At 44.5% G+C, this 17,698-nt stretch overlaps 2 protein-coding genes across 4 annotated transcripts in view; one reads left to right on the forward strand and one right to left on the reverse strand.

Annotated features, from left to right (window-relative positions):
- Positions 1-15,054, reverse strand: part of KIAA0753 (KIAA0753 ortholog) — a 71,030-nt gene extending 55,976 nt beyond the window's left edge. For all 3 annotated transcript variants that reach the window (XM_023731130.1, XM_004376237.2, XM_023731131.1), the window contains exons 1-4: positions 14,970-15,054; positions 9,421-9,583; positions 3,641-4,250; positions 1,211-1,317 (exon numbers count right to left, since the gene is read on the reverse strand). In XM_023731130.1, the coding sequence (XP_023586898.1) occupies positions 1,211-1,317; positions 3,641-4,250; positions 9,421-9,513 (810 nt within the window). In that variant the 5' untranslated portion in view covers positions 9,514-9,583; positions 14,970-15,054. The remainder of the gene's footprint in view (positions 1-1,210; positions 1,318-3,640; positions 4,251-9,420; positions 9,584-14,969) is intronic.
- A 305-nt stretch (positions 15,055-15,359) lies between these two features.
- Positions 15,360-17,645, forward strand: TXNDC17 (thioredoxin domain containing 17). The gene is made up of 4 exons (XM_004376111.2): positions 15,360-15,568; positions 16,277-16,358; positions 16,751-16,826; positions 17,489-17,645. Exons 1-4 carry the CDS (start codon positions 15,424-15,426, stop codon positions 17,555-17,557), a joined length of 372 nt encoding a protein of 123 aa, XP_004376168.1. The 5' UTR covers positions 15,360-15,423; the 3' UTR covers positions 17,558-17,645.
- Positions 17,646-17,698: the final 53 nt, after the last annotated feature.

A 17,698-nucleotide genomic window follows, 5' to 3' on the forward strand; every position in this document is an offset into this window, starting at 1 on the left:
ATGTTCTAGAACAATTTTTATGGCAGCAAAGTAGAGTAAGGACTGATATACAACCCAAAAAGAATATAGAACAAAATCTAATTCAGGCATTTTCTTTTAAATGAAAAAGTCAAGTTTTTGATTCAAGCAATAAGGCCAAGGTGTGACTTCAGTGACCAGAAATGAGCTAAAAGGCTTATTACTGAGTAAGGCACTAAGTTTACAATGAACATTTTTAAAAATCTATCCACAATGTCAAGACTGTAAATGCCTGTTTATCAGCCACTAAATGTGTCCTAAGAAACACTTAACACAGCCTTTACTTTTTTCCCCATCACCAGAATACCAATGTACTATTATTAAAGAAATAATCAAATTATTTACTATCTTCTAAGCTCTTACTGGACCCCTGGTGGTACAGTGGTTAAAGCCCTGGGCTGCTAACCAAAAAGGTTGGCAGTTCAAACCCACTAGCTGCTCCAGGGGAGAATGATGGGGCAGTCCGCTTCTGTGAAGATTTACAGCCTTGGAAACCCTATGGGGCAGTTCTACCCTATCCTACAGGGTCGCTATGAGTCAGAATCAACTTGATGGCAGTGGGTTTGGTTTTGGTAAGCTCCTACTGGATTAGACAGATGGGAAACTAACAAGGTCCCTTTCCTCTAGAGCCAGGGCTTATAAAGGGACCATGGGTTTCTGGGAAACCGACCCACCTGACTTTATATGCAAAAATGTATGCTGTATAATGTAAAAACATTTTTTTCTGGGAAAAGCAGCCAAGAGTCTATGGCCCCCAAAAGTCCAGAACCACATTCTCAGGAGTTTGGCCATTCACACACAATATACAAACACACATAAAGGTCAATGACAAAAAACCCAAACCCACTGCCATCTACTCCATTCCAACTCATAGTGACCCCACAGAGTTTCCAAGGCTGTAAATCTCTATGGAAGCAGAATGCCACATCTTTCTCCCGTACAGCCGCTGTCAGTTTCAAACCACTAAACTTTCGGTAAGCAGTCAATCACTTTAACCACCGTGCCACCAGGGCTCCTTAATGACAAAAAGAAAAAGAAAATAATTATTTGTCCATAGGTTCGTGATCCAGCCTCACAAACTCAAAAGCATTCATGTAGGATACTGTGGTGCTAATATTTCTGAGGCAGAAGGAATTCTCTTAGAAACTCAGTACACCAAGCACAATGTCCCACTCCTCCTGGGCTTTCCCACCTGCTGCTGGAGGACGTAGAGCATCCGGGCAGAACGCACGGCTTGCTCCTGTCTCCTGATTTGGACTCGCCGCTCTTCATCTGGATCCAAAGCCTCTTCTATTTTATCTGCAAAGATTGTTTTCCCCCAGAGTGAATTATAAACCATATATAAAAACTAGTCAAAAGAGATAATAAATTTTTAAATCTTTATTAAGGAAAAAAAAATGAGGCAGTCGTTTAACATCAGCCAAGAAACTAGGAAAGAGTGGGCCGATGCACCGACTCAGACACGGAAGGGCCATGAAGACATGGACTAGACTGAGCTCCCCTCCAGGCAGAGAGTCCCTGAACCAACCCCACTGGACAGACTATAACCCTGTGAGGCACTGCTCACTACTTTGGAATTCTTTATATTGAGCTAAAATCTGGCATGCTTTCTATTTTTTCAAAAAACACTTATTGGCCTATTTTTACGTTTAGCAAGATTACTTTCACACTTCCTTATCTTGAATCAAAAAGAGAAATCCTTTTTTGAGCATATTAAAATGGCAAGTGCTAAAATTACTAAATGTCTAAAGTCTTTATATATTTGTCAGGAAGCACATCCTTGTACACACTGAAGCTCCACATTTTCAAAAGACTGGTTCAAAGAAATCGTTTCTGGAGGATTGCCTGAGGGAGAGGCAGTCTTTCCGTTCCTCCCAGGCGGTGGTTTTCAAACATGTTTACACAAATTCTTGGGCAAAGCCCCAAAATATGAATCAGATAAAGCACCACTTTACTAGTGTAAGTGTATTTTATAAGTCTAAATTTTAAATATTTACTCAGTAAAACGCCAAACCATGAAAACAGTAAGGCTATTTTGCAGAAAGCAAAAATGTGAAATCAGGAATAGTGGACACAGATGCAGTCTTACAGGAGCCTATACGACCCAGTTATTTCTCTCCCATTCAAGCTGCACAGTAAGTAGGAAACTCGGGTTCACACATGTACATGAATACAAATGATAACTGACTTCCGCGGGGTTTTTTAACTGCTCACCTTGCGGATGATTCTGATGCAACCCGTCTACAGAGCAGCAACTCGGGAAACACTACCTGGCACTTCAGTGCCACTGAAAGGGTGGTCGGTGGAAGGCAGCCGCCCGCAAACCGTAATCAGTCCACGACAAGGTAAGCACAGAAATTGAAAGTATGCATTTACACATTTTTATAGCGGTCTGCCACTGTCGTGACATTTTTATTATACTTTACGGAAGTGTTGATTTGTGATGGAACGAAAATTAAAAACAAAAAACCCCATCCTTCCTCACGAATAGTTGAGCGCTACTCTAAAGGTTCACCTGGATTAGGCCAGATCAACAGAGCCGTGGCCTCATGGCTGGGGAGTCGTGCCACAGACCAACACCAACAGGTGTTAGAAGAAACAAGCCTCAGGGCGTTTGTTATTTTTATGCAGGGATGTTTCGGAATTATTCATGATATTAAAACATTGTTTTGTCTTGTTTTGTGAATTCTGGCTGCTAGAAAGCCCAGAGACACATCTGTAACCCTTCCCTTGTAAATCTTACTTTCTCCTGTGCCACAATATCCTCATTTACATATTTGTGTTTCATTTTGTTCAGTCACAGGTGTTTTTGTGAGGCACCTTCAATTCCTTACATAACATCTCAGGACACGCACGCATATACGAATTAAATGTGAAATGCATAAGAGAATTCTGGTTCCTGCTGATGTTCAACCTCTTACTTCTTGCAGTCTGAAAACTGGGCTTGATCCTAATTATTATCAGCTACGATAACCCCAAATTCTCCACAAGGAATCAATCCTCTACACCTAGGGACATACAAGCGCATTCAGAACACTGCAGAATTGTAGAGTAGAAAGTATATGATGATCATACACCTTCCTTTGTACCCTGTGATCCGAGATTTCACACTCAGTATATCCACAACTTCCCATCACCAGCATGTACTCATCTAAATATCACTAAAGTTAGAACTCGAATTTATTTGCATTATGCATACACTATGCTTTTTTTTCTTTTTTTTTTGAGAAAATTAAAAATAATTTTGCCAGAAGGACTTCTAGATAAATAAGGGAAATATTACAGGACAATCTGCACTCTGGTGTCAGAAGACCTAAGGTACAGGCAGCAGGTACTCCAAATCCTAGCTGGCCCTCAGTCAGTCCACTTACAAAGAGCACCCTAGTCAAGGAGCTGCTTCAAAGACCTCTGCTGGAAACAGGGATTAGAATAGAGCAAACTCTTCAGAGACAAAGATGCTAAACAAACTCCAAGTTCAAATGTCTTGTCATGCATGTTTCCACTCAAGTGAACCAACAAACAGAAGGAGGGATGGGAGTTTTGGGAGGTCCAAAGGAATACATTTGGATTACCTCACACTCACAGCATCTCCTCAAAGTGTGAAGAATCTAATTTTTCTCACCTTTTTTAGTTACTTCCTCAATTTTGTGGATACAACTGCTCAATTCTTTCTGGAGCCGCTGAACTTCCAACAGGCTTTTGTGTTCACCTATCCTGGAATGTGGCTGAAGTCCTGGATCCCGGGTGGGTGGCGAATTTTGCACGATAAGGTCTGGTTGTCCTGGATGAGATGTGTACAGGTATACCTTGGCACCTGAGCTGGAAATTTCAACTTTGGATGGCTGGTGGCTGCATGGGAAGACTTCATGACCTTTTGTTTCCTTCTTTTCTAACCTGTGTTCAGGTATTTTAGACTTCGTCGTATGTCCACATTTCTGAGAGATTTGGGGCTGACTTCTGAGATGATGTTCTTTCATGTGTTCTTCAAATTGTCTTCGTTTCACATCTCGTTTGGCTAGGTGGACAGCATAGCTAAGTTTCTCCTCTGATATGACGGAAAATGAAACAGAACTGCTCGGGTCAGGCCCATCTCTAAAATTCGAATCTTTACAATGGTATGATTCATTGAATGAGTGCTTCAGTTTTTCAATTCTAATTGCATGTGGACAGGAATATCTGATTGCCAAGTTGCTTGAATGTGTGGGAACATTCCTATTAAACTGCAGCTGGTTCTTTAAAAAACAAATAAAAAGTAAGCACACGTTAGATACGTGACACATTGCATAGCTGGTATATGCCTATAATCAAGTTTCTAAAATTTTACCCACGAGATTATTAGTGCTAAGAGGTATTTTTCTGTTTAATCAGCCTGAGTCCATTACACACTCCTGGTTCTATCCCACAATCACCCAGTCCCACAGTCTTATTCTTCTCTTTACTAAGATCATACTGGGATCTTCCCCTAAAACTCAACTCAAAAAGCTTCAAGCAGCAACCACTTAAGGAAGAGTGACCAATCCATTCTGAGCTCTCCAGGGAACTGCTCCCCAGTGGTGCCATCCAGCCACACCGGATCTCAGCCCTCTGACCATACCCTTTCAGATCTTCCTGCGATTTCTCACCTGATGGTTGGACCACGTTTTTATCCTCTACCTCAGTGCATCTTGCGCCAGACATTCCACTTAGGTTTTACCGTGCAAGCTTAAGTTTTAGTCAATTTTAATTACAGCAGATACAAGCTTTGTTTTGTTTTTCTTTTAACAAACACAGGCATGTTTCCACATTCCCACAGTTTTTATTATTTTTCATGATTTCGTATTCTAAAATTCAATGAGTGGCTTTTTCACACTTTAACTATAACCCTATTATCAAACATTTAGATTGTTCCAGATTTTCCACTAATAAAGCTACTGCTTTGATTAATATTTCCATCCATTTATCTCTTTTCAAATTATTTCCATAGGATAAATTCCCCATCCTGGGATTATTAGGTCAAAGGAAATACACAATTTATGGCTTTAAGTATGTATCCTCCTGAATGGACCTGTTAAAGACAGGTAAACAAGAGGATCTGTGCCTACAAATTCAACAAACCCTGTGCTGTATGCGTTAATCTTGAAGATAGCCTTCCCTGTCACGATTAAATAAGCGCGTATATATAATCATGTATATGAAAGTCACTTAAAAAAAAAAAAAAAAACAATGTGATAAAACTTCAGGGAAGTATTTCTGGGGGAAGAAAAAAAAAAAAAAGAGTAGTCAAAAGCCTCACTAGAGGAAAAAAGGCTTACCATTTGAAAGGGGCACAGACAGAGTACCTGAAACTTACGGACTTATTTGGGAAAGGTCTTTCCCCCAAAGAGTCAAAATAAGGCTAAGATATGTGGGAAATTTAATATAAATTCCAGGAAAAAAAAAAAAGGTGAATTTCTCTTTACCTGGGTGTGGGGAAAGGCTTTCTAACTATGACTCAAAATTCAGATGCAACAAAAGAAAAAACTGATAAATTTGACTACATAAAAATTAAAACAGTCAAAAAAAGAACTGATAAACTGGGAGAAAATATTTGCAACAGAAATCAAATATGAAGGGGTAATACCTTATGTACAGAGAAACTTTAAAAAGTAAGGTGAAAAAAGATCAAAACCCAATAGAAAATGGGAAAAAGACACAAACCAAAATATTCCAAATAATATATAAACATAGCCCTTAAACAGATGAAAAGATGTTCAATATCACAAGAAAAATACCAATTAAAATTACACTGAAATGCCGTCCCTGACCTATGAGATTAACAAAAATAAAAAAATATATAAAACACATTCTGCTAGTGAGGCTGTAGGGAAACAAGCACTTTCACACTGTGTTGGTGAGAAGGCAAATCGGTCCGACCCCTTTGGAGGGGAATTTGGCAACATCTAACAAAACTCCGAATGTGTTTACCTTTGGACCCGGCAGTCTCACTTCTAGAAATTTACCCCCAACAATACATATGCACAGGGTTATTCACTGCTAAACTGTTTGTGATTGGAAAATCCTGGAATCATCCTAAATGCCCACGTAGGAGAGTGGCTGAAAAACTATGGTTCACCCACACAATGGAGTACCTTGCAAATATAACAAAGAACAAGGAAGATCTCTGCGAACTGATGTAGAGCAAGTGCTCAAACATATTGTTCAGTGAAAAGTGCAAAAAGAGTATAATATGCTATTCTTCACACAAAAAAAAGGGGACGTGAGAAAATATACGTGCATCTGATCATTTGTGGAAAAAAAAAAACAAACCCAGGAAAGACAAACCCGAGACTGAGACTAGTTATCCATAGGGTGTGGGTGGGAACTGGGTGAGAAGGATAGAGAGAATAACACTTCCGTGAATCTATTTTTTTGTACAGGTATATTTGGAACTATGTTAATATTTCCCACATACCAGAAAGAAAAATAGAAGGAGGGAGGGAGGGAGGAAGAAAAAAAAGAAAAGAAAACAAAGTCCATGAGGATGGGGGAAACCCCTAAAAATGAATACAAGCAGAAACAAATGAATGGAACTGAATTTCAAATGAATAACGTAAGTACACTATGGTGGGGGGGGGGTGAAAAAAAAGTTAACCAAAGTATCTTTTGAACATGGTATTTGGACTACAGGTCCTCAGGATAAAAACAGAAAGTACTCTAAACAAATATTGAACTCTAATTTGTAGGCTTTTTTTTTTTTGCAGAGGCATGGGTTGAAATTCTGAAACTACTTTTTGTGCATTCTAGGATTACACAAGTAAGTAAACATATCGTAGATAATGGGAGCCAGGTTTCATACTGCTGGAGAAGGGGATTACAAATACAGAAAGTGTTGGAAGGAAGTTGGTGACACCTGTGTGAACTCATGGTTTTTAATTTAGATATACAGACAGAAAAATAGCTTAAATGATAGAAAGAAGTGGATATAGAGCTACATGCGTGTGGATCTGTATACAAGTATGTATGTTTGCAGGTATATATGCACACAAATACACACATACACTTCCTAACTCTGTTCTCTAAGAGGACCTAGAAACAAGGACAACTTAGTGGTAATGAGAATACCTAGTACCCAGATACTCATTTCTGAATACCGTTCTCCACTAAAGGGGATCAGGGCTCTTTGGATAAACGGCTGATTCCACGGCTGGGACAGGGAAAGGACAAGCTGAGTCTGGAATATCTGTTTGGAATATGTTTGTGTGGCCAAAAGTAATCTAAGATTAATGGGAATACATCAAAGGGACAGAGGAACCAGCTTGAAGTGATTCTTTTCAAAGACAATCTGAACATCAAAATAAATAATAATAGTAAAGAATTTAAACTACTAAATAACTTAAGAATCTATGAGCCCCCACTAATATATAGATAGACAGATACAGAAATAAATGAACGAGAGAAGAGACAGTTCTTCCTTACAGTAAGAAGCCAGCTAATAAATGTAGAAGGCATGATGAAGTTAGAAAATCACCATTTACCAACCATCATAATAAAAAACTGATTCAGGCAAGAATCAGTAATAAATGCTAAAACTAGTGGATGAGTTTGAATAGTAAAAGGATATTTACAAAATCTCAAAGATACTTTTTATTTACAAAACTTAAGAGTAACTACAATGCGGATATCTGGCAGAAACCATCTTAAATCAAATGATGTAAGTTAGCACTGCCAGCAGTGGGACGAATCTACAGCATGTGCCTCCTGATATGGTGCTGAGAAGGTCTCAACATCATTTCAGTAGTCTTCCTGCCACAAGTGCCTAACCTAAATCTAATTATGAGAGGACATCAGATAAACCCAAATTGAGAGAAAATTCTCAAACAACTGGCCTGTATTCTTCAAAAAGGTAAATGTCATGAAATACAGAAATTGTTCAGATTAAAGGAGATTAAAGAGACAACTAAATGCAACTCATAATTTTGGCTTTTCTTTTGCTATAAAAGACATTATTGGGACAACTGACAAAATCTCAATAAGGTCTACAGATTATATGAGAGTATTATTTCAGTGTGAATTTCCCGATTTTGATCATTGTACTATGGTTATTCAAGAGAATTCCTTGTTTTTAGGAAATACGTACAAGAACTTAGTGGTAAAAGGACATCCTGTCTGCAACTCACTCCAAGAGTTTAGAAAATAATATGTCTGTGTATGTGTGTGTGGAGAAAGAGAAAGAGAGGGAGAGAGGCAATGTTAACATTTGGGGACTCTGGCAGAATGGTATCCAGGAATTCTGTGTACTGTTCTTGCAACTTTTCTGTCAGTCTGAAATTATGTCAAAAAAAAATTTTTTTTTAAACCACAACATTACTACACAGCCTCCAGAATGGTGAAAAGGAAAAAGATTCACAACACCAAGCGTTGGCAAAGAGGTGGAGCAAATGGAGCTCCCACACCTTGTCAGTAGGAATGTAAAATGATATAACCACTTCGTAAAAAGGTCTGACAGTTTCTCATAAAACTAAATCTACACCTACCCTAGGATTCAGCAACTTCACTCCAGGTATTTACCCAAGAGAAATGAAAATACGTTCACAAACAGATTTGTACAAGAAGGTTTATAGCAGCTTTATTTATAACAGCCCTACACTGGAAACAGCCCAGGGGTCCATCAACTGGAGGACGGATAAGCAAACTGTGGCACACTCACATCATGGAATATGACTCAGTATAAAAAGGAACAAACTACCAACGCATGCAACAATCTGGCTGAATCTCAACAGCACTGTACTAGGTGAAAGAAGTCTTACCCAAAAGTGTAGGTACATGAAGTTCTAGAACTGACAAAACTAATCTCTGGTAGAAAAAATTAGAAGAGTGGTTGCCTCTGGAGGGTAGGGGTGAAGACTGACTGAAAAGTGGCACAAGGGAACTTCCTGAGGATATGGAAATGATCTGTATCTTAACACAGGTACGGGTTACACGAGTACTTACCTTGAAACTCAACAAATATGACTTAAGATGTGTGCATTTCCGTGTAAATTTTACTTTAAAAGAAAAGAAACTGTAAACAAAGACTGAACTCTAGCTTAATGATTTGCGTGGTAAAGTATTTAGGGTACCAGTGTCTGCAATTTACTTTGAAATGTGTCAAAAATAATATGGATTGATGGATGAATCTCTAGAGGGAGGAGTTGAAAAATAGGTATGTGATAAAACCAAGAAAATAAAATATTAATGCTAGGTATCCACTGTAAATTTCTTTCAACTTTCAAGACATTTTGGGGTCAACTGGGTATATGACTGGAATAAGACTAGCTATTAGCTAATATTTGGAAATTATTATTTTTGGTGAATTTTCTTAGGTGGGATAATGGTATAAAGATTAAGTAGGAGAGTTTATTTTTAGGAGCATTCTAAAATATTTAGTTAAAAAAAGAAAACTACCTGGGTCTGAAGTTTCCTGGGGTCACATCTCCCATCTAGTTGGACATCAGATGCAAGATGAACACAGGTCGGAACAGGTCTACCTGGTCCCATCACGTTGGGTGGTGTAGAACAAGAGTAGAAACCTAGTCATCAGCCAACAGATCTTCCCTGAAACCATTGCCTAAAATGAAAGAAGGCTACTTTCAGACCAACAGTCTTAAAGGAAAAGAATAAAGAAAACACAAGGGCATGCACACAATAACAATATTCTAAAAGTAGTCCATAACAAACTCATACTAAACAGTGAATACTTAAGGACAGGTATATGATAGCTTTTTCCATTTACAAAAGCAATTACACTTCTGGAATTCTCATTTCTAAAAGAATAGGAGCACACACTATTTTAATGACAATGTCTTGCACTCTTTTCATTCCAAATTTCAAAGGTCTCCAGTAGAACATTACTCCCAAAACAGAGCTCTGCTGTGGTAATCTAGCACTTTCCAGTAGGGCGGTTTTATCAACATAGAGTCTACATTAGTAGACTAGTCAAAGAGCAATATGCCTCACTCTATCAGGCTGCCCAAATGGACATATCTCTGAATGGCTCTAAGTAAACCTACAGGATCAGGGTATCTGGATTTCAGCCAGGATCTGCCACTAACTTGCTGAGGGACCTCTCTAAATTTTCAATTTCCCGTCTTCCCACTGCCTGTACACACACACGATGACAGAACAGACATAAAAGCACTTTGTAAAGTATAAAGGGCAATACCCACACCATTCCCTCTCCCTGTTCTGAATGCTCCATACACTTTACTACTGCTAACACTCATCATGGTGCTTAGCACACACGGTGCTGGCTCATATTGTTATTTACCTATTTCACGGGTATCTGTCTCATCTTCCCAGCTAGACAAGGTTCCTTGAAGGTAAGGGCCTTGTTTTGCTCTTCTATTTCCCACAACACAGTGTTCTGAGCATAGCAGACAAACCCTTGTTAAGCTGAATTTCTGTAAGCTGACTAGTTTTAAATGCACTGGGCAACTTGTTCTCTCAAGGAATCCTATAGCAAATCATTTGGGAAAGGTTAAAAAAAAATAAAACAAAAACAAATCTCTAATTTAAGCTTCTGAATAAATCCAAGGTTTGTAGACTGGATTTGCTTAAAGACAGACACATCTGTAGGGGTAGAAAGGTAGCTGTCCGAGATTCCTTATTTCTAAAGCAGCTGAGACATGATTAAAAAAAAAAAAAAAAAAAAGACGGGAGGAGGCACAGGAACGAAGCAATCTCGAACAGCTTCACACCGTCACAGTTCAGTGCTGGAGTCCGCAGAATGGAGCCTGCAGAAGCAGGGCCGGGGCGTCGGCAACCTTTACGTGGCCAGCACTTCCCCCTGGATGCGTCCATGCGCCAAAGGCCTCATAATTCATTCTCCATTAGGAAAAGACTAGGATTCACAGCTCCAGGATACCTCAAGTGACGCTACATACACACACACATACACACTCATAAAGCCCAGGGACACCCACCCCTGACTGCCCCTCTACACAAAGTCCTGGGACAACCCTCACTTTGCAACCTATCCCTTCCCACTGTTCCAGGAAGCCTCCCAATTTGTTACCCTACACACCCTGAGACATCTCCACAAAGTATCTCTCTCCCCTGTTCTGAGACACTATAGCCTGTGCCTTCAAGCCCAGAACCAACCTCCCCCCAACCTGTTCCCTCCCACAGAGCCCCAAGACTCCCTCCCCCCCGAACTTGTTCCCTTCACATGCTACTGGGATGCCCCTCTTAATCTGTCCTCCTCCACGTAATTCTCTCCCAAATTGTCCCCCCTCACTCTGATTCCAGAAAGTCTTCCAGCCTGCCTCCTCCCCCTCTGCTGGGGATGACCTGTGAAATGGCCAAAGCCTGTTTCCTCCCTTGAAACTGGAGGCATCCCTGCAGCTTCAGGCACCCCCATAGCCATTCTTGTCCCTGACACTCCGGGAACATTCCAGGAGTCTGTTTCTTCTTCCACAGATCTGGGACAGCCCCATAACCTGCCCCCACCCCCACAAGTATGCAACACCCCCACAGCCTGTCTCCTCCCTGCCAGTTCCAGGATGCTTCTACCTCCTGTCTCCTCCCTTGAAGCCCCAGGCCCCTCTGTGGACTCTCTCACCACTGTCAGGCCCGAGACACCCCTGTTTGTTTCTTCTCCTATAGACCTAGTCACCCACACTGCAGCGGGCACCCGCCCAGGCATAGGTACTCCCACAGCTGCAAGCACCCCCGAAGACTGAGGCCTCCAAACAACCTCAGGGACTGTTCTGGTCTGTCTCCTCCACAGGCCTGAGACACCATCAGAACCAGTCTCCCCTTCCACAAGGCCAGGAACACTGGCAGCAATGGGTACTCCAGTAGCCTGTCTCCTCCCCCATATGCCTGAGACGTCCTGAGAGCTGGTACCCCCCAACAGAGGCCCAGGGGCCCCAGCAGCTGTGCGCACTCCCATGGCCACAGAAACCCCAGCAGCCGCAGGCATCCCAGCAGTCTGTCTTCTCCCCGATATGCACAAGAGACCCCCCGAGTGTATCTCTTCCCCCACAAGCCCAGAGGCTGTGCGCAGCCCCAGAGCCATGGGTACCCCTGCAGTCAGTCTGCCTCCTGACAAGCCTGAGATGTCCCCAGAGCCAGTCTTTTCCCCCATGGGTCCAGTCATCCTGACAGACGTGGGCATCGTGGGACCCCCGGCATCTGCAGGTACTCCTGCAGTCTCTCTCCCTCCCCATAAACCTGCGTCACCTCCAGAGCCCATCTCTTCCCACACAATTCTAGGCCTCCTGGGTGCCATGGGCATCCTGCCAGCTGTGGACACCCCTACAGCCACAGGTAATTGTGCAGTTTCTCTCCTTCCCAACAAGCCTGAGAAACCTCCAGAACCAGGCTCCACACCTGGAGGACTAGGCACCCTAGGAGGGGTGGGCACTTCACCAGCCACAGGAACCCTAGCAGCCTGCTTCCTTTCCCACAATCTTGGGACACCCCCAGAGCCAAGCTCCTCCCCCACAGGCCCAGGCACCTCAGGATCCACAGAAACCCTGGTAGTTATGGGAACCCCGACAACCTGTCTCCTTCCCCATGATCCTGGGAAAGCCCTAGCACTAGTATCCTCCCCAATAGACCACAGCTCCTCAACAGCCACAGGCATCCCCGAAGCACTGGGCATTCGGGGAGTATGAACCCTTTCCCACAGGTTCAAGACATCTCTAGAGCTGGCTTCCTGCCCCATAGGGCCAGACACCCACACAGCAGCAGGCACCCTCTCAGAGCTGGGCACATCCACAGCTGTGGGGACCCCTACTGGAGTACACCTGTGCTTAGGCACACTTGCTGCCTCAGGTATCCCCACGGTCGCAGACGGCCCCACAGCCTGTCTCCTCCTGCACAGGCAGGAAACATCCCCAGAGCCAGTCTCTTGATCCACAGGCCCAGACATCTCTAAAGCTGTAGGCACCAGAGTCTCTTGCTCTCCCATAACCTGCCTCCTTTCCCACTGGCTCAGGACATGCCTGCAGCATGTCTCCCCCCTAACAACTCCTGGCACTGTCTCAGCTGGAGGCGCCCCCAAAGCCTGCTGTCTGTACCCCAGGCCTGGGGTACCACCATAGCCTGTCTCTTCTGCCATGGCCCGTGGGACCACCACAGCCGGGGCCACCCCCACAGGCTCTTCTGTTCCCCATTGACCGGGGACATGCCCACAGCCTGTCTCCTCACCCAAAGTCTTAAGTACTCCCATTGCCTGTTTCACCCCCCACAAGACTGGGGCACCCCCAGAACCTGCCTCTTCCTCATCAGTACCAGATACTCCCACATTCTGAATAGCTCCCCATAACCTTGGGTGTCCTCCAGAGGTGGTCTCTACTCGCACAGCTTGTCCTCTTTCTCGGAATCCTGAGTCACCCCCATATCTGGTTTCCTCTTCAACAGCACAAGGCACTCCTACAGGCTGTCCTGTGCCCCATAGGCCAGGAATACCCCCAGAGCTTATCTCCCCCACAGCTTGTCTTCTTTGCCACATGCCTGGGGCACCCGCAGACCCAGTCTCCTCCTCCACAACATCAGGTACCCCCACAGCCTGTCCCCTTCCCCATATGCTTGGGGTATTGCCACAGACTGCCTCTTCTCCCAGAGCACCAGGCACCTGTGCGGACTGCCCTCTCCCCCACAGACCTGGAGCACCCTCACAACCTATCTTTCCCTCCACAGCTCTGGACACCTCTGCAGCCTCAGGCCACCCCATGGACCCAGGCACCCCCTTAGACTGTCCTTTTCCCCAACAACCTGCGACAACCCCACAGCCTATCTCCTCCACTACCCCAGGCATCCCCACATGTCCCCTCCCCCATCGGCACAAGGCAATCCCAGAACTTGAATCCATAGTATCAGGCATCCTCACAGCCTGTCCCTGCCCACACAAACCTAAAGCCGCCTTGTAACCTGCCACTAACCCCTTAGCTCTAGGTACTCCTGTGGCCCGAGGGACTGCCCTAGCCTGTCCTTTCACCCACGGCCCTGTGAGACCACCACGGCTTGTCTCTACCCAAGAAGCCTGGCCAGGGACACCCCTTTCAACGGGCCCCTCCCCTGCCGGCACAGGGTAGAGCTCAACTCTGCTTTCTTCCCCACATCCTGAAGCTGCCCTCATAGCCTGTACCTTCAGCCACAGTTCCAGAATGCTCCCATGCCCCAGAGATCCAGGACGACCTTTTCTCTCACAGCCCAGAAGACTCCTATCGTCTGTCTCTTCATCGCAAGTTCCAGTCACCCACACAGAGCCGGTAGGCCCCACCACCTCGGGTTCCCCCACAGCCCCGTTTACCCACACAGTCTCTGGGTTTCTTGCAGCCTCAATAGACCCTGGAGTCTCAGGTGTCCCCAGGGCCTCATTCACCCCAACAGCCCCTGCTGTCTCCGCAGCTTGTCTCCTCCCCCGTGGCCGCCGACACTCCTGCAGCCTCTCTGTACTCACACAGCCAGTTCCCCACACCGAGAACCTCGACTGGCGCTTGGCTCCACGGCCTCGAGGCGCCCCTGCAGCCCGTCTCCTCCCCCAAGGCCTCCGAACTCCCCGCCTCGGCCTGTTGGTCCCCAGACAACGGGCTGGCATCTCCGCGGCTTGCTCGGCCCTGCGCAACCTAGGCAAGGACCCACGGCCAGTCGCCCTGCTCGTAACTCCAGACCACTTCTTCCCCAACGCACTCCTCAGAGCACTCTTTGTAAGCACCTCGCTCCCAGCGCTGCTGCACACACGCACTCTCACACTCAGCTCCGGCCCTCGCAGCCTTTCTCCCTGCCAGCGCCCCCACCCTGCCCCACCCCCGCCCAAACTCGGACGCCTGCCGCGCCCCCCCCGCCCCCAGTCCCAGGTCCCCCAGAAGACTTAGCAGGAGATAAGGTAGTTGGGGGGGTATGCAGCGGCAGGGTCTGCCCTGGGGTCAAGGTCTTCTCTTCCCCCAGGTCTGTAACTCCTAACGCAGCTTCCCAGAATCCCCCCACCTCCGGCCCGAGCCCACCTGGCTTGGGGCGAGGAGCCGATCCCGAAAGGCGGGTAGGAGCCCCCAACTAGGCCTCGCTTCCGGCCGCCCGCCCAGTCGCCATAGCAACAGGCGCAGGGCGGCTTGGGAGTAGTTAAGGCTCTTAAGCTACCTAAGGGTCCAAGTGTTGTAAGGCAGCAGGTTTTGCAGCCAGTGTACGTGGAATCAGGGCCAGGACCAGATTAGGGCAGAAGCCTGGGTTTGGGGGAAGCTAAAAACTGGTATTGGAGTTAGCACCGAAGGACTCGGGAAGCGAGAGCAGAAAGACGATGCGGACTAGTTATGGCCTCCAGAGGCTCCCGTAGCTGCGCTGACTTCTCAGACACCTCCCCCCTCTTAGCCCACCCGGAAACACCTCCTCCGCCCCTCGTGGGCCCCGCCCCGTGGCGGCCCGATAGAGGATTCCTTAAGCAATCTGTAGCACTCTCTCCAGATGGCCCGCTACGAGGAAGTCAAGGTGTCTGGGTTCGAGGAATTCAGCGGGGCTGTGGAGCAGCACAGTGGCAAGACCATTTTCGCCTACTTTACCGGTTCTAAGGACGCTGAAGGAAAAAGCTGGTGCCCCGACTGCGTGCAAGGTGAGGCCGGGATTCAGGGGCTGCTGCCTAGCCTGTCTGGCCACGACCATAAAGCTGGGTTGAGAAGAGGCAGAGGAGGGAGCCGTGGTCCCAGAGATCTACGGGGCGATCTGAGCTGTCATCTTGACTCCTTTTCCCACCCTGTTCACTTCTTTTCTGCTCTTAAGCCCTTCCCCGCCCTAAGAGCGCTCTTCTTTTTACCACGTATTACTTCATTCGGACCCAGATGATCTTGGAATCTAGTTCAAGACATTTTCCACTTCCGCAGTATGATTAGTGTCTTATGGGAGATGTAAGTTGATCTTCTTTCGATAGATAAGTCAGCCAAGTGTTTGGGTCCTTCATTGCTTTCGGCGCTGTGGAATGTGGGCAATTAGGACTCCGACTTGGTCCTGACATTTAAAGTGAGTCTAAGATCATAAAGGAGCCTGGTGGCGCAGTGGTTAAGTGCTCGGCTGTTAACCAAAAGGTCAACTGTTAGAATCCACCAGCCGCTCCTTCGAAACCCTACGCGGCAGTTCTACTGTCCTGTAGGGTCGCTATTGACTGCAACCGGTTAAGACCAGAAGAGAGCATCTGACTTATGCTGACCTTCTCTGTTAACTTTAGGTTAAAGTTTGATTACTTACCGAGAGGAGAGAGAGAAGCTGTTTATCCGTGTTAATGTGTTATTATTTTATATCAACTTTTTTTTTTTTTTTTTTAAAGCTGAACCAGTCGTCCGAGAGGGTCTGAAGCATATTAATGAAGGATGCGTGTTCATCTACTGCCAAGTAGGAGAAAAACCTTAGTAAGTGGCAATGAAATGCTATATTTCACAGATATGCAAACTTAGGCAGAAAGGGCTCTGACTCAGGTGAATTCTGAGGTAAAGTCTGGTAAGTGAAACAATTAGAAGTTATTAAAATACAAATTTCCAGCCGCTAGTATTTAGTAAAGGTAATTCAATGAATTTGGCCTGGTTTAAGTTCAAAACTTAACTGGCTTTGCATTTATTTTATATATCTCAGTCACACTTTACATGAAAACTTTGCACAGAGTAATAAGTCATAGTCCTCAAGTTTTTTAAATGTTTACAACAAGAACAATAATTGCTACAAGACTAAATGTAGGAGTATATCAAAATATCAAGCAAACTGGAAGAAACCAAACAAGTTTTTTTCATGATTGCTTTCTTAATAGCTGGAAAGATCCAAATAATGACTTCAGAAAAAAGTTGAAAGTAACTGCAGTGCCTACACTACTTAAATATGGAACAGTGAGTATTTTTCTTCAAACATTTTGGGGCTATAATTGTTTCTACACTGTCAAAACTGTCTTAACTGTTCTGGATTCAAATTTCAAAAGATACTGCTGTTTGATCCCAAATATCACGTTGCTGTCAGAGTGCGTTCAAAATTTTTAACCTGGCTGTCCATCTCTACGGCCAATACCAGTAAACTGTTAACGCAAATATCTAACCATTAGGACTTTTCCGTGTTTTTTTAAGCATTCTTCTTTAAAAAAAAAAAAAAGCTCTTTAAGCAGTCCTCAATAAAGCTGATTAAGTCATAACTCCTTAAAGCATTAGCATCTATTATTTTCCATTTAATGCATAATTCTGATTAAAAAGAAAGTTCAGTCATGCATCTGGTATCCTGAAGAGTTGAGGGGAAAGGGATGGCACTGGGCACGCTGTCTCTTGTTTTAGTGTGTACACCTTCCTGGTATCTTGGGTTTAAGTCCCTTGAGCCAAGTATTTTAATGATTTCATCTTGAGGCAAATATTTTAAACAATTTCATAAAACTTGTTACAACCAGTCAGTAGTTTCTGAATGGCATAATTTTTGTGTTCCAAGATTTGTGTCATTTCAAGCTAGAACAATGCACTCCTAACATTTTGTAGCAGTGTATTAAGATTTGACTGTTCTTCTCTTACAGCCTCAAAAACTGGTAGAATCTGAGTGTCTTCAGTCCAGCCTTGTGGAGATGTTGTTCTCTGAAGATTAAGATTTGATGATGGCAATTGTATCTTGATTTCTTAATCTTGCTCTAGAAATGCATACTTGCTTATTAAATAAACGATGATGTAAAAAAAGGTTGGCATATGTCTAAACAAAAGTGCACTATTAAAATGCTCATGAACCCTCC

Source organism: Trichechus manatus, unplaced genomic scaffold (genome assembly GCF_000243295.1).
Source record: "Trichechus manatus latirostris isolate Lorelei unplaced genomic scaffold, TriManLat1.0 scaffold00040, whole genome shotgun sequence".
Classification (NCBI taxonomy): Eukaryota; Metazoa; Chordata; class Mammalia; order Sirenia; family Trichechidae; genus Trichechus; species Trichechus manatus.